The sequence below is a fragment of the Zonotrichia albicollis genome, chromosome 6 (assembly GCF_047830755.1).
Source record: "Zonotrichia albicollis isolate bZonAlb1 chromosome 6, bZonAlb1.hap1, whole genome shotgun sequence".
NCBI lineage: Eukaryota > Metazoa > Chordata > Aves > Passeriformes > Passerellidae > Zonotrichia > Zonotrichia albicollis.
Window position 1 is genome coordinate 26917535 of NC_133824.1, and position 16733 is coordinate 26934267.

General features: G+C 48.6%; 1 protein-coding gene across 7 annotated transcripts in view; it reads right to left on the bottom strand.

Annotated features, from left to right (window-relative positions):
• Positions 1–15354, bottom strand: part of ACTN1 (actinin alpha 1) — an 86309-nt gene extending 70955 nt beyond the window's left edge. For 4 of the 7 annotated variants that reach the window (XM_026793483.2, XM_014267743.3, XM_005479925.4 and 1 more), the window contains exon 1: positions 15093–15353. In XM_026793483.2, coding sequence (XP_026649284.1) covers positions 15093–15191 — 99 coding nt within the window. In that variant the 5' untranslated portion in view covers positions 15192–15353. Of the gene's footprint in view, positions 1–2118; positions 2210–15092 lie in introns of all 7 variants that reach the window. The other 3 variants (XM_005479928.4, XM_005479927.4, XM_074542852.1) reach the window with 2 other exon arrangements.
• Between the last annotated feature and the right edge of the window lie 1379 nt (positions 15355–16733).

Sequence of the window (16733 nt, forward strand, 5' to 3'; positions counted from 1 at the left end):
CTTTGACCAGGCATCAAGCACTCGCTTCCAGAAGGCAGGAGACTGCACTGGACTTGAAAGTGAGACAGATGCCAAATCCCAGTCCAGGGCCAATGCTTGGGGAATCAGGCAATGTGATGTTCAGAACACAGATGTCTCAGTATTTATTTCCACATGAAAAACAGTCCAAACTGTTTTTTTCTTAGACTCTTTCCAGCTTTTTCCCATTCTCCTGCTGCTCCTTCACTGTGGAGAGCTATCTAAGTTTAACTCTTCTTCCTCTTATTGTTTTGGTAAATTAATTTTAACACCAATTAAGATTTTTCATCTGGCTCACAGTTCATGCCCACAAGTAGTGAATGTGGGAGCAATGTAGAGGCTGTGCCTTGCAAGGCAGGGAACAAACAGCTATTTCTCAGGCAGCTTTGGCTAGTTCAGCCCACTTACTCTGTCAAGCAGTGAGCAGAGTCTCACTGCTTCCAACAGGACTTACTTGTGTCAGGCAGATTTTCATTCCCTACTTCAAAACCCTTCCTCAATCTCAGATATTTGCATGCCTAGAGGTGGGCAAGTTTTAAGCTGCATTCCTACCTATGGAGAGTTAGCAGACACTTCATTCTTTTCACATGCAAACTAGAGCTATCACCTGGACCAAGCTGCAAAAATTCAAGGAATTTGGGCAGGGCTTAAGTAAAGTGGGAAAGCACTGCCTTGCTTTCCAACACAGCAAAAGGTATTCAGAAGCCTGGAACAAAGCACAAACCTCCTTTGGCTGCCAGGAGCAGGGTGCCCTCTCCATTTGCTGCACCTCCAAAGGGATTGGTTTCACGGCTGACACTGACCACTTTACTGACAAGTCACCATTTAAGTGGGCAGTCTCACTCTCTGCACTTACCCTTCACTTCCCCCACCCTGCTACCACCTCCTCTTTACCTTAGGGTCAGTAGTGATCAACTCTTGATCTGGCTCAAAGCTCACTTTTCCATAGCACATTCAGGTACTGATGCATCCAACTGAGAAAAAGTGACAGACAAGCACAGTCCAACTGGACTAGAGACTCTGAAACTGCATCTGGAGTTAGTCTTGTCCCAAGTAAATGAGGAAGGGAGAACATTCAGCACTTGCATATGCCAAAGTTAAATAAATTAGGTGTGAAACAAGATTTTGGCAGGTATTTGGAATCATCGGGAACTGTAAATTTGAATATACTTTATGTCACCCTCTGGCAAATTCTCTAGAATTCACTTCACAGACAGCAATTACACAATACATTTATTCACCCCTTTTGTAAGCCTGCAGAAGTAGCAAAGTTTACAAGTCAAAAAGCAGATAAGCACTATATAAACTACATTCAGAGCTCTGGAGTGCATTATCCTGAATATACATATGTGAAATATTTTGACCAACTAATAGCTTCTTGGGAAAGCAAAGCAAGCAGCAAATGGAGGGTAAATTAGATCCCAGTTAGCTTGACAGAAACAAGCATGTCTAGTTAATATTTTTATTCTGTTCTCTTCTACTAAGATCAGAATGGTGGTGCTTGTTCTGGGCACTGCAGCTTCATGACAAATATGCATCCTTAAAAACTGTGTTAAGGGCTCACATGAGAAGAGGTCAAAGGAGAAGATGACCTACCAATCCACCACACAGGAAAGTCAGAGTGGAACAGAAACCCAAGTGAGCTCTGCAGATGGCTCACTCTTCATGACAGCATGAGGACAGCACTCATTCCCAGAGGCACACTTACCCAAAGGACACCTCTTACTGTGTACAGCACTGATGAAGAACTTTGCTCTTTGCCTAGAGAGCTGCTCCTCTGGATGGGCTGTGCACCCTGAGTACACACCACCTTCAATCCCCACAGCCTGACTGTGCCCAGTACAAACACTCCTCTACCTCAAGCACCCCATTGCTGCCGCACTCAGAAGCGGAGCAATGCTTGCTCAGAAGCTGCTGGAGCCCACTCCCAGTGAGGGGGCTTCTAAATAACCTCTGGAGGACAGAGGCACCACCAAAATAGTCTCTACGTGAAATAGATAAAAGTAATTATTAAAATCTTGCTAACAAAAAGTTTTAAAAGCTCTCTCCAGCAGCACTTCATTTTGTTAATGTATCAGACCATGAAAGCCAGCAACTCACCTAAGCAGAACAGCAATCTTCAATCCAAAGCACGTGAGATCACTGAACACAATGGCAGAATAAGATGGGAACACATTTCCCTTCCCAGCGCCTGTTAACGAAGGTGAGGGAAGAAAAGAAAGGAAGAAGAGGAGGAGGTAGAATTTGGGATAGGGATATACAGGTAGAAAAAGATATCAAGGAGTACTATAAGATTGCTTTAAACTCAAAGCAAAATTTAACAAAATATAGTATGCGGTGATTTTATTTTCTGGTTACACCCACATCAGAAATACACTACCAAATACTGCTGTACTATGCTAGAAGATTGAAAGAGTGTTAAGAAAGGGACATGTAATTGCAAATTTGTAGCGATGTAGTGAAAGCAAATATCTGAAGCTAAACATGACAGAAACACAAAAGAACCCCTTCGAAGTGGCCATCACTAGGCTTGGTCCTGAAGAGACACTTGGGAGCACTTAATCAGGGTGTGCTGACTGTGGCTGCACCAACACCTGAAACCAAGTCAAACACATGGCGGTAGTGCAGAAGAACATGGAACTGAAAATCATTTCTTTGAATCCAGCGCATTACACCCAAGCATCACATACGGGATGTACTGAAATCAGCACAAGTGGTCTTAAAGTAATACCTAAAAGCAACAAAAACTAAGGTAAAATTAAAATCAGTTAACATCTTTTCAGTGCTCGTTGCCTTGCATCATCTGGGAACCACACTCACAGACCAGAGTTCTGTGGTGCAGGCAGGTGTACAAACACAGCAGAAACATGGTCCCTTTCCCCAGTTATCCTGCAGACTACAAGCCCCGTAAGAGAGTGCAGGAAGATGTAGGGAGCTGCACAGGCAGAGTGCAAGGCAACAGGCAGACTCTGCTCAGGCCACCAGGCAGAGATCTTGGCACACCTCTGGCCACTGGCACTCCAGGACTTCCTCCCCAAGTGACTGACCACTCTGCCCTGTATGGCAATAAATACATTTTCAACCTTCCACACAGCTCTGAACAAGTTGAGTACAGGACAGCAGCAGTGGAGGCTGACAACATGCACAGGGTCCAAAGGGGTAAGGACATCTCTTCTGTCCTAGGCTAAATCCAGAGCACATGGAAGAAATACATTCTCATCAGTTCTTTTTCTCCATTTGACAGGCCAGGGCCATGGGGCAGACCTGCCTCTATTGCCCAGCACCACACAGGAATAAAGCCTGGAGACTGCACAATAATTTCTGAAGAGCAAAATGAAAACCCTGCAATGAGAATGGGTTTTGGGTGGACGCATTCTGTGTTATTTTGGGGTGGTTTTTTGAGGGTGGCAGTAGTAATCGTGTTTGTTTGATTTGGGTTTTGCTAGTGGTGGTATTTGTTTTAAAAACCTTCTCCTTAGGCCAGAAAGATTTTTAATTTTTCTGACTCCATCACAGGCCAAATATTGCCAACAAATACCTTCCACAACAGCTGAGTACAGCATGCCTGCCAGCTGGACAATGAGGAATTTCACCACTGCACAGCCTTTGCTTGCTGTACTTGCATGTAGTCACCCACCCTCACTCCTCCTCATCCAGCAGGGCCCTCCATTTCAAAAGCTGCCCACACTCGATCCTCACCATGGCCCTCCTCCTCCTCCAGAAGGAAGAGCTCAAGTTACAACAGCTTCATCTCAGGAGGTAAACATGAGGAAAGGCAACAAAGGCCAGAGACAAGCATGCTGACACTGCCCTCCTGCCAGGGTATAAAGGGAGAGTAGGTGAAGCCCTCAGGAAAGCTGTCTCACTGCTCCCAAGAGAAGTGGCTGAAGAAAGCTACAAGTGATGTGTTTGCCTGGAAACCCTGCAGGAATGAATTTGCAGGGCCAGAAGCTGAAGTCCCTTGGCCTTGCCCATGAATTGAGTGCTTTGGCAGGTGGAGGGAGAGCACAGGCACCACACATTGGGACAAGAGGGTCCCTGACAGCAAGAAGACATTGAGCCTGCTGTGACAGTGATGTTCTACCCTGTATAAACCAAACGTTAAGTACCAACACATCACACCTTCAATGTCACCTGCTGCCCTGGGAGTTCCACCCAAGGCCACCATCTTCTGCCACAGCCTGCAAAAAGAAGGCTCCTTTTTGACAGCACCACCCTAAGCTAGGCACACCAGCTCACACCCATGGGGCTCTGAGGCATCCCCCTGCCATGGAAAGGCCACATGGTGCCCGCTGGGGCTTGGCACAAGAGGCAGTGGCAGCTGTGCCAGGCTTGCCCTGTGTCCCCTGCATCCCTCTGAGACAGCAGCAGCAACTACCTCTCACAAGACTGCAGGCAGAATTTGTTCCAAGCTCTGCAATCAGAGGATATTCTGCTTCAAGTGCTTTAATTACTGTAAGCAGTTCACTAATTACAGTAGTAATGATTGGATTACGGCCAGTTAACAGCTTTAAAGAAATAAGCCATTATAGGAGGGGGAGAGAAATTCTCTTTTGGGTTTAGGACAGAAAAAGATTTCAGCAGTCCACCCTGTAGGAGGCTGTTGGTAGCTGGCTTGGTCAGACTATTTGCAACAAGCTGCAACAGCAAGGAGCTGTGTCATGTGTCACTAAATGATACGTTGGCACATGAAAATTATCAGTGTTGGAGGAGGTGAGTTTGCAGGAACAGAAGGTCTTCTGTTAGTGTGCTGACCCCATGTGCTCCAACACCTCTCCATGACTGGACCCAAAAGACACGATGCAGGCAGGTGTGTGCATCCTACATTACTGACATGGTATCATGCCTGAGATGCTTTACCTCATCATGCAAGTCATGGATACAGGCCTTTTAGAGTATCTTAAGAGAGATCTGCAAGCTTGAACCAAACAGCTAAAGGCAACCACTCACACTGCCAAAGGCCAAAGGTACTCACCAAAAAGAACGGCAATTTCCTTTTACTAGCAATTGCTGCCAGCATTGGGAGGATCAGAAATCCATACAAGTAATGGGCAGGGAGGCTCCCTCCACACCTGACACATACACCTCCTCACTCCTTCCCTGACTACAGAGCAGCCTGCAGAAAAGCAACTGGACTAATGGATCCCTGAAAGAAGCCCTATCCCAAAGGAGACACTGCAACAAGAGGGAATACCAACTCTGGAAGATAAAGTTTTTTGTGGCCATCCCTTTTCTGAGAAAGGCAAGAAGATTCCCAGATATGAGGCAGGCAAGATTACCAGACACACAGCCTCCCCACCTTGAAAGGCACCTTCCACAAAACAGGAAAGCAAGATCCTACTCTACAGAAGAAATCGCCAGTGTGTTGAAACTACAATAAAGGCAACAATACTCATTCACAGGTGACTGTCCTGATGGTATAGCCAGCCAGCAGTGTGCCATGCCCTGTGGGTCAGGTAGCTCTGCCTAACCAAGAAAAGTCAATCCCTTGCACCACCAGCAGCCACTTTTACATCTCTACTCGCCCTAGGAAGTGCAGGTCTCTACACCTCTTGCAAGCCCTCATCCACAACAGTCAGCCCTCCATGGTAACACACCACCATTGTACCCCCTGCAAAAGCTCTTCAGTTATTCCCCTTGCCTCCCCTCAGCAGTATCTCGTTCTGCTTGGTTTCCTTATTCTCTTTTCCCTTCAGAGGTCTTCAGCTGAGGACTGGCAGAAACTGAGCTTGGTATCACTGGCTGGAGGGCGAGGATTTCTGGCAAGAGAAAACCAGTAGATCTGGGCATCTTGCCCAGAGTGAGTTCACACTTGGCTCACCACAGCTGGAAATAGTCTCATCTCTGGCCAGAGTTCCCCAACGGCCCAACAAAACCCTTGGGAAACAGCAAGTTTCCACACGCTGACCATTTTGAAAGAGCCTGAAACACGGGTGCTCATGACTGCACTACGGGGCTGCACCCAGGCAGCCTCCATGCACAGCGCAGAGCCCGCAAGCGCCACTCCCAAGGGGGCCTGGTGAGCAAGCCCTGATGAGAGAGCCACAGGCTCTCTGGCTTTGTGTGCAGAACCAGGTGGGGCCAAGACCAGACCTTCCTCTGGAGATGCTCCTCTTGTACAGCAATACTGCAAGCAGGGCTAGAGGGAAGGCAGAGGCTAGCCTGGCATAGATACACTCCAAACAGCTTCAAACAGCCTCCTTTTTTGGCACTGCTTAGCAGTTAAGAAATTAGCTTGCTTTTTTTTTCAATCATGGAGTCACTTTTTACAGTTTTCCTGGGGATAATACATTTAGGTAGCAGAACTGACTTGCCATGTACTGAAGGGTAGATTTAAATAAAGTGAGTGAGGGGGATTACAGATAAGTACGTACTTGGGTAGCAAGATAAACTTTGCTGCTGTAGAGCCAAGGAATCCGGCCAGGAAACAGGGCTCTAGGATGTACACATCATTTTCCATGATGAAGAAAAGAGCACTCAGCTGAGATGCAGAGACCATACATGGTTCTCTCACTCTCTCACATCTCTCAGAGGCCTTTACGGGCTAGCTCCTGCAGGGAAGATGTAACAGCACAACTTCCATTTACAGCAGCAGTGAAGTCCAAATGCTTAGCATCATATGAGTGAGGAGTAGCAAGTGCCCTGGCTGCCTGATCCAAAGGACATGGAAAGCAGAAGTCCTGCCTCTACTGCCAATTGGCCTTGGTTCAGCACCTCTGTAGGACACGAGGGTCATCCTCAGCGTTATAAAAGGAAACACCAGTATTCTGTGTGAAATTTCTCCAGCCATCCAGCACCGTGTTGATGGAAGGAGCAGAGCAAGCCAGCTGCCCGTTCACACTATGCCGTGTGACACACACAAGATTTCACAGGGCTGCCTCTGAAAAATGAGGGCGATGCATAGGACACATGAGCAGAGCCCACCTGTGCTGTCCAGAAGGGCAGGCCCCACACTGCAGCAGTGCACAGCCACTGCCAGGTCGGACAGACTGACAAAGCAGCAATCAGCTGACCCACCGAGTCATCTCCTCCTTCCCACTGACCACATAAGTTATCTAGGAGGATGTGGAAAAAGCTGCTGCTCAAGAAGCCTGCCCTGCAGCCTCACCTGCCTATGAACTATCCACACTGGTGCTCCCAGGAGCCCTGGATTGCTGGTATTCAGAGCCCTACTTGAAACCACTGCAATCTGACTGACAGGTGATGCAGAGACACACATTAGTGGTGTTCACTGCAGTGAGTGTAGCCAAGACACAGTCTTTCCACTTGCCAACACTTCCCATCTTGGCTCTAATACCATAGAAAAATGACAGGTTTGTTGTCATTTCTCACACCACAGGGTTGAACACATTGCCAGTCTACACAGATAGAATGACAAGTCAAAGACTTATCTGGATGAAAGACCAAAATCCCCTCTGTTTATGGGCGCATTCCCCAGCCCTGCCAATGGAAGCTGTTTCAGATCACTGAGGGTTGAGAATGTCTCTGCACAGTCTCATCCATGCTGTAGTGCTTCAAAGCAGCCATGGATTTGGAAGCAGCATAAGAGAGGACAATTGCAGGTAAAAGCATGAAGAGGGCAAGCTGCAATACGTAGGAGAGCTGGCTTTCAAAGGCCTGACCCAGCCCTTACCAGTAAGATACACTCATGGCCAGCTGAACGGCAAAGACACAATGACAGTAACCCAGCATGGGGAAAAAATGGTTCTGCTTTACCACCTAATAGGGAGCCAAGAGGTTAAACTGGCACCAGGCCACACCACATCCTATGACCAAGTTCTGCTCTCATACAGTAGGGGAATGAGAGCAGGGAAGGCAATGGCAGGAAGGGAATTGGAAGTAATTTAATTAAACATATTCTTAATTAATTTTTAAATTAATCATATTAATGCTAGTGCCTTTGTTCACCTAAGCATTTTTTTGATTGGCCCAAAACGTCCCCAGTTCTGTCTCAGGGATGTGAGTGACTTTTGGGAACCCGTGTGTCAGTCTCATGCACCGTGGTCAAAAAGAAGTGGTGGGTGGTTCCACTGACTTCAATAGAAGGCTTTTCTGGCATGACTAACACCAGACAGACAGTACTGCTGCTGACAAGTCCATCCCACCACTCTTCACCAACTCATCCCCACAGATTCAATCTCTGAGTAACAATGCTTCAGCCCCAAAACGCCAGAGTCAAAGCAAATCCTATGTCTATGTGAAGAAAAGGTGACTGCCTTTCTTGCTGATGTTATGTGTTTCCCACCCTGGCAGTTGTCAAGCATACTATACCTGCTTTTTTCCCCCTCAGGCACAGTTCACATATTGCTTTGATGGGATAACAGGGTTTTACATTGTTATAGAAGACTTATATAAAAGTCATGCTAAGCATATTCCTTATGATAACCATCATGCTTCCAACAGTCAGACATGGCAAGAAATCAGTTTTATATTCTCATACAGAAGAAGAGCAAACTCTTGCACAGTCTTCCATCCTCCTCAAACACCATTTCTCAGACTGTACAAAATACCTCTAAAAATCACAGCAATCCATCCAGCAAGCCCCTGGGGCTGACACAACATATTCAAGTGAGACCAGTGCATTGTATGTAGTATTTTTGCAGCTTCCCAATGTTTCCTCAGACAGTTCTCCAGCCTCTTTTCTACACTGACTGCTTTCTGCACCTCATTGTCAGAAGGAGCACAGCCATTCTCCAATAGCATAAGTGCACCCCAGAGAACAGCCTAAGTGTCAGGCACAACAGTGATAATCCACAGCCAGATGGAAAGCACACTCAGTCCTTCACCAGCACAGTTTTCACCATCTCTGTCACTGCTGTTTGTGCCAACCTTAACTCCAGGTCAATGTTCTTAGTGGATTTCAGTGAGTAGCCACAGAAAAGCACACAGGCTCACAAACTGGCTGGCGGGGCCAAATGAACCCTGCTCCTCCTCTGTCACCTGACAGTGCATGAGAGCTGCACCTCTCACACAGCACACACGAGAAGAGTGAAGTGCCTGCAGCAGGAGCAACTGGGACCTCAGGGCTAGGAAGAAAAGTCAGTGGCTCGCTACTGTAACATACAGTTTCCAAAAGTGTGACTCCAGTGTTCACTTCTACCCAGCAGGTTTACTGCCCCACGTTCTCAGTTACCACCCAGCTATACCTGAATTATACAGACAACACCATCTCATACAAAAGCATGTGCTTCCAAGGGGACAAGTGGGGACAAGTGGGGACAATTCTTGCCCAACACACAATAAAAACTGGTTTCCAAACAGCTTCTTCTTAAGGATGCCCTAAGTAGCATGCCACATGCCCCAAGCTACAAGCACTGCAAGCGGTCAGGGCAGAAAACAATGTTATCCTCTCTAGCCTTTGCACTCAATGCATTGAAAAAATGTCACTACTAAATCACATGTACAAGAATTTAAACTGGTTGCCTGAAGCAGTCAGCAAGAAATTCCCCAGACAGACACACTTTACATCACTGGGCTGGTAGCTGGATGCCTTTGAGGTGTTTCACCCTTCCCTAGAGGGCTGGAAGGATAAGTTCAGTACAGATTGATGAGTACCATGTTCTCATAAACTGATCCTTGGGATCTGTTACAGACTCCCCCTGAAAGAATCTGCAGTCGCCATCTTAACCCATGCCTGCTTTCTCCTTAGCCTGCCCCCTTACACAGAATTCTGAACAGGAGGGTAAGTCACAGCAAAACACACACGCCTCATTCATCATCCACCATGAGGTTACAATGAATAATAATGTTCTTGTTAAAAAAAACCAAACACGCACATCCTGACAAAACCTGATCATAGAAAGTATGAGGCAGCTCCCACACTCAAGGACAAATAACTGATCTACAAAGCCAGGTATTTCCAGAGTTCCCTACAGCAACTCCTGAGTTTAATGTTTTGAAAAGTAAGTATCTGGCAACAAGATACCTATGTTAAACAACAAAAGCTTGATCTGAAAGATAGGAGATATCTGGTGACCTATATTGCCTGCCTGCAAAAGAGCAGCTGAGCAAGCATTCTTACAAATTTCACCATTCTGCTTCAGCATCAATAATGGTCAGTGTGAAATAAAGCACGCAGGATAATTGGGTGCAGCAGGGCCACCGTCCCCACAGCACACCCACACTGCTAAGACCATGCAAGGACCATCCCTTGCTATGGCCCACACAGGGTCACAGCAGCAGCAAAGCAACCCAGCACAGTGCATTCATCAACAATGCACATTTATTTACCTCACGGCTCAATCTATGATGGCACTGAAAGAAATTTCAGCAATCTTCAGTTTAGGAGTGGTATCACACCTTTTTGTGGCTCCGCAGCAGCTACCACAACCGTAGCTTTCTGGAAGTTTAGATACCTTTCTCAAAGTAGACCCTCTCTGGACAGGAGGACACTCAACACAAATGAAAAGGAAACTATGATTGTGGCTTTTACATTTTGTCAGAGATAATAGTCACACTCATACCACCTGACTAGAGCATGCTTACCAGGAGGCTTGGAGGTGGGGTGTTTCTATGATGGCCCTATTTAATGAGTACTTTCTATCATTAGCAACTCCACCTCAGAAAGGTGATTAGAACAGCAAAATTCAAATCATAAATGCAGTAAGGCCTGCAGGATGCAGACACAGCAGGGTCATGAGACTCATGCGGTTTTTTTTTACCCTTTTACACCCTTTTTTTTAACCCTTGTATTTATGTGTATCTTTACATGCAGTGCAGGGCACAGAATAGTGAGAGAGGTTTAAGAAGACTTGAGTTTCTAACAGGCAATTTCTGTAAGTTCATGAACAACTGTACTTAGTAAGCACTACTTTGGCACAGAAAAGGTGCCATCAAACTCTGTGCTATCACTGCTTCTGCAGCACCATAAATCTGACCAGTCCAGATCTCTAAGCCAGAGATATCATTTATTGCCACATTGTCAGAGATGCCAACATGGCAAGGCAGAGCAAGAGTGGGTAAAGCACATGGCCCATTAATTTCATCGATTTAATTTTTTTCAAATTTTTTTATTTTTTTAAATAAAGATAAGCATTATTATAATTCCTCAGAGCATGAAAGTTACATATGGCTATCTTCTACACACTGCAAATGAACACTGCTTCCTACTCCGAAGAAAGCAGTTGTCAGGTCAAAAAGCAATTTGGCATTTAAAGTTTCCCTGCCAGCTCTACAGTTGAGACAAGTTGCTTCAGGCAAGATTTTAAAATAAACCTGAAGGAGCTTTACCTTCAGGTTTAGCTCATTAAAAGAGAATGGCCCACATGAGAGCCTGCTGTATGGAGGACCTGAAGGCTGGACCCCTCCCAACACCCCCAAACAAACCCAGCTTCACCTCAGTGTTATTCCTGACACTAAGGAGCTGGAGATTGTCCTTCTCATCATCACCCTTCACCTTATCTGTGAAAATGAGCCAGGCATGCTGAACACCACCTGGCTAACCTAGTCCCTCACACCAAACCCACCAGGAAAGTCTGAATGCTGCAGCTGATAACTTGTCATCAGGAGGTAGTAATGTCTTTGTGGGCACAAATGACAATCTCTTGGCCACTAAACACCCACAGATGTACTTCTTACTAAGCAACCTTGTCTATCTCGGCAGCTAGGTGAGTCCACTGCAATGGCTTTCAGCAAGTTTTGCTCTGCAGATCTGGGAAACCGCAGGATCACTCCTGTTGTGCCTTAGCTGCTGCTGCTTTGAGGCTTGACTCCAGACAGGAAAGAAGAGAAGGCAGAGGGAAAAAAAGGCTGTTACAAGAAACTGCTGAGATGAGTTCAACAGTTCAAACCACTGAGATGTAGTTCAAAGGAGAAAGCATTTTAATCCCCAGAACAGACCCCTGCTCCTGCACAAAAGATTGTCCAGAGGTATGTATCAGGTGAAAAGTAGCTGAATTTGTTCTGCACAATTTTTTTTTTTTCTGCTTAAGAACAGCAATGCTGGGATGAGCTCTTTAAAACCTTTTAAGAGAGTCACTTCTGATAGACATGAAAAATTGGCTTCATGTGGAAAGCTGCTTTCCTCCCAGGAACTGTCACTTTATCCCTACACTGTAAAACAGCAGCTTCCCAGGAAGGGGCAGGTAGGCAGGTGTGAAACCAGTGCTTCTCCTCTGTATCACATTCAAGAGGCCAACTTTCACCCTTCACATATGAAATTCATTCTGCAGTTTGCCTATTTACCCATTTCAAAGCAACATTCCAGACAGCAAAGGCTGTAATATCTGTCTCAGCACAGGTAGGAAACCTGCAAAGCAGCTCCCAAAAGCTCAACAAACTTGTCCTTATAATGCTCCTGTAGAAGACATTACTAAAATTCAGTAATCTTCCCACTTTTGATGTCTGCTCAGTTCTGCTGAGCCCGTGCATCCAGGAGAAGGGGAGCTGGATTTAATTCACATTTGAGTAACATTACTGGACTGCTCTCTTCCCAAGTCTCAATGAGTCCCAGCTGCACAAAACCTGGCAAGACAGCAAAGTGGCACAGCTACCCACAGCCCAGAGAGCCTTACCGAGCCAGGACACCAGGGGCAGGGCTGGAAACAGCCAGCAGGACACACACACTTCTTGCACAGACATTTGTTGCTGCATTACTGGCCGTGCCACCACTTTAGACATGCTGTCCTTGCTCCCAGACAGGGCCCAAAAAGCAAAGTTTAGAGTTTGCCTCAGCAGCTGGCCTCAGTGATACAAACAATAATAATGATGATAATTCAATAGCACTTAAATCAGACTTAGGTGAAGAAAAATCTAAAATATGTGAGTCAACAAGAAAAGACTGAGCCTGAAATGTATCTACAGGAATATTTGGTAGGCATCAATCTCACTTTTCACACTCAGTAAGCTATTAACTAACATGTACTGTACTGAACATTCAGGCTTAATTACTGCAGTGATTTCATTTCACAGGTAAGAAGGACTGACAGTTTTACTACGCCACACTTTTTGCTTGGTAGATACTGTTGCCTTCTTACATCTGAAGGACCCAAGCCCCAAGACCCCAACAGGGCTTTTGGTCACATTCAGACCCCCAGAAATCCCTCAATATATGCACAGGCTGCCCCAGCTGGGGCCCAACCACCAATCCCTCTGAGGGGATATTAGCCTGACGGGCTGTGACTGGGAAGAGCCATCACTCCCAGACCTGTTCCTCCAAAATACAGAGGTGGGGGGGTCACCATAAAACTTTGAGCTTGCACCCACTGTAGAAGGGAACAGCTTCAGCTGTTCATCAGCAGAAAGAGGAACAATAAAGTGATCCCACCACCAGCAACAGACACTTAACTACAGAGAGTCCTCCAGTCCAGCAAGCTGGAGAGTGACTCCCACCACATCAAATTCAACTGGTAGCTGTTGACCAGCACAAGAAGTTGGCTTTCATTACTTAAAATTCCCTTTTGGCTTCTTCCCTCTGCACAAGTAACCCACGTTAACAGAACAGCTCTCTGTCACCCTCTTGTGATAGGACCAAGAGGACTTAAAATCTCCTGGAAGGAGGTAATACTAAGAGAACACGACAGTTACAGCATGTACAACAACCCTGGGTTTACGGCTTTTGAGTCCAAAGGTTCCACTCCTGCTTCTGACAACCAAACCGGTGTACCCCTATATATAAAATATTCTACCTCACCCGGCACCATAAAAGGCAAAAAACCCCTACAGCGTAACAATCATTTCTCTTCACAGCCGCCAGCAAGGCTGGTGATCTTGCTCTGGGCCCCAGTAGCTGTTTCTAGACGTATTGGCCAGATACAGGCATAGGACTGGAAACAGAGATTGCAGCCAGGCAGAAGAAACTTCCCTCCTCAAAGGAACTGAGCTCTGACTTCCAATAAGCCATCCACCACTCACAGCCCAGACCAAGACTGCATTCCTCACTTTTCCTTTGGCAAAATCTAACCTCATACACCATCAACTCTTTCACCAGTAAATGCCCTTGATTGTGTACTTTAGTTCTCATGCTATCTACTCTTAGCACTCAAGTCCCTGAGCAAGGAAACCACTGACAGCAGCTCTGCAGTTATCACCTTCAATCAACTCATCATACTCCAGGGAAAAAACTTCTCAGTGGCACCATTTCAGACAGCTCTGAACAGGAAAACCTGAAAACCTTTGATCTGGAAGTGGAGGAGGGGAAGAGGAAAAGGGTTAAAGAGGAATAATCATCTTCCCACTGTTGTGCTCTCCTTCCCAACTATTCCCAGCTTTCTACAGAAAGCCCCACACCTCAGGCTACATTATATATGTTAATATATCATTTGTGCTAAAAAAGGACTATCATCCCCTCTCTCATGGAAGGTCTGGGGTTCTCTTCCCGGCTCACAGCAAGGGGAGAGCAAGGCACGATCCAAAACACGAGCCAGTGACTGGCTGCGAAGCCAGCGTGAGCCTGCTGCACCCCGAAGTGCCCCTGCCATGCCAGCATCAGTGCCGCTCCAAATTCTGCTTTACTCTCGTCCGATGGAGTGACTAAAACGGAAATATTTCGGGGATTAGGATTCCTGAGTGATCTAATACAGGATGCTTTTGGTTTAAAGGAGGAGGGGAAAAAAAATATAACTAGCTAGCGGCGAGGCAGGAGCTCCTCCTGAGCTCCCCTCCCCACCGCCACCCTTTCAGTTTAAAAAGGGGCAGAATGTTACCATTTTTGGACATGAGCTCCGCGCAAGCCCTGCCCTAAACCACACCATTCAAACCAGCAGCCAGTGACTGTCCCGCCGCCGGGGCCGGGGCACGGGCGGCGCCGGGGGTGCGGAGGGGATGCGGAGGGGCCCCGCCACCGCCCGCCGGCGTCCCGGCCCCGCCCGGGGGCACCTGCGGGCCGGGAGCCCGTGACCCGGCCGCGGCCGCTGCTGCGGGGGGACCGCCGCGGCACCTCCCTCCCTCCCGCCCCGCCATCACCTGCCCGCCCCGCCCGCCCCCGCGTCCCCGCCGCCTCGCCCCGCCACGCCGCGCAGCGCCAGCCCCCGGCCGGGCGCGCACCGGCCCCGCCGCAGAGGTGGAGGGGGCGGCGGGGCCGGGTCCCGGCGGCCCCACGGGATGCACGCCAGAAGAGAGGACGGGGCTGCGCCCACCTTCCTCTGCTGCTTCTCCCAAGCTGGGTCGAGGAGCAGGTCCCGGTCCCAGTCTTCCTCCGGCTGCATATAGTCATTGGTCTGCTCGTAGTGATCCATGGCTGCGGCCGCTGCTGCCCGTCGCGTCGCGCCCCGCCGGTGCCGCTGCCCGCTGTGTCCGTCCCGGCCCCGCGGCCGCTCAGCCCGAGCGCGCGGCGGCGGCGCCCGCTCCCACCTCTCTCTGTCTCGGCCGCGCGCAGAGCCGCGGGGGCGGGACGCCCCGCCCACCACCCGCTTCCGCGCCGCTCATTGGCCGCTATCCGCGCGGCCGAGCCTCGGCCTCCCAAGTGTGAGCTCCTGTTTCATTGGTCCTCGCGGCCGTCCATCACAAGATATCTGTGTGCCGTGGTAGGCGGTTCGCGGCAGCCCCGTCCTATTCACGGTCCTCACCGCCACCCCCCCGGCGTGGGGCGGAGGCCGGGGACGGGTGCGCTATGCCGTGCCATGCTGTGCCGTGCGATGCCATGCGATGTGGGGAAGCTCCGCGCCGGTGTGGGAGCATTTCTCTTTTGACGGCTCCGCGGCTGGATGGGGCGCGGGAGCCTGTGCTGGGGTGTCCTCACCGGCGGATCCGAGCGGCATTTTGTCACAGAATCACAGAATACTCTTGAATTGGAAGAGACCCACAAGGATCATCGAGTCCAGCTCCTGGCACCACACGGGACACCCCAAGAGTCACCCCTGTGCCTGAGAGCATTGCTCAAACGTTGCTTGAGTGCTGTGACCACTGCCCTGGGGAGCCTGTTCCAGTGCCCAGTCACCCTCTGGGTGAAGAACCTTTTCCTCATATCCAACCTAAACTTTCCCTGATACAACTTCAGGTGCATCAAACGCTGGCACTGTGAGGATGTTTTCGTGTGGCACAGCTGGTGCCCATCCTGCCGGTCCCGACGTGAGCGCTCAGTGACAGCCCCACAGTCCTACTGCCCGACTCCAAACACAGCTCGGGCGTTGTGCAGGAGTGCCCGCAGCCAGGACACAAAAGGAAAGGGCAGTGTCACCTGTTCTGAGCGGCAGCCGCCGCTCCAGGCTGGCATTGCCAGCACTGGCAGCCGGAGCCCTCAGGGCCCGAGGTGGGTGCTGCAGGCCAGGGACAGCCTGGGCCTCCCAGACAGCAGCACCTGCTGCTGTCTGCCCGCAAATATCCTGCTCGACAGGAAAACGCTCAACTGAAGTGCGTTTGGCTCATCGAGCAGCTTCCTAGAAAGGAAACACAAGTTAAGGAGTGTACCAACACGCAAATACTTGACACGGGCTTCCGTCAGTTAAACGAGTAGAGGGGGAAAAGGACAGTAGCATTGTTTGTTCCCCTGGTAGTCTCGCTGAGAAGCGCTGTGGCATCTCTCACAAAAGTGGAGGAAGCCCAAGGAAACGCCATTCCGCAGCATCATGCAGGGCAGGGCTTGTGTCCCAATTCCTCTGATAACAGAGGAAGCAGAAGTTTGGAGCCCAGGAATGTGGGAGAGAGGGGGTAGCTGAGAATGGACTAGAAAGATGCTGCAAAGCACCAGGTTGAATTGAGCTGAAATGCTCCATATCAAGCTAGGTTTAGCCCTAAATTACACCAAGGAGCTCCACTTGCAAAAAATGGGATTTTTTTCC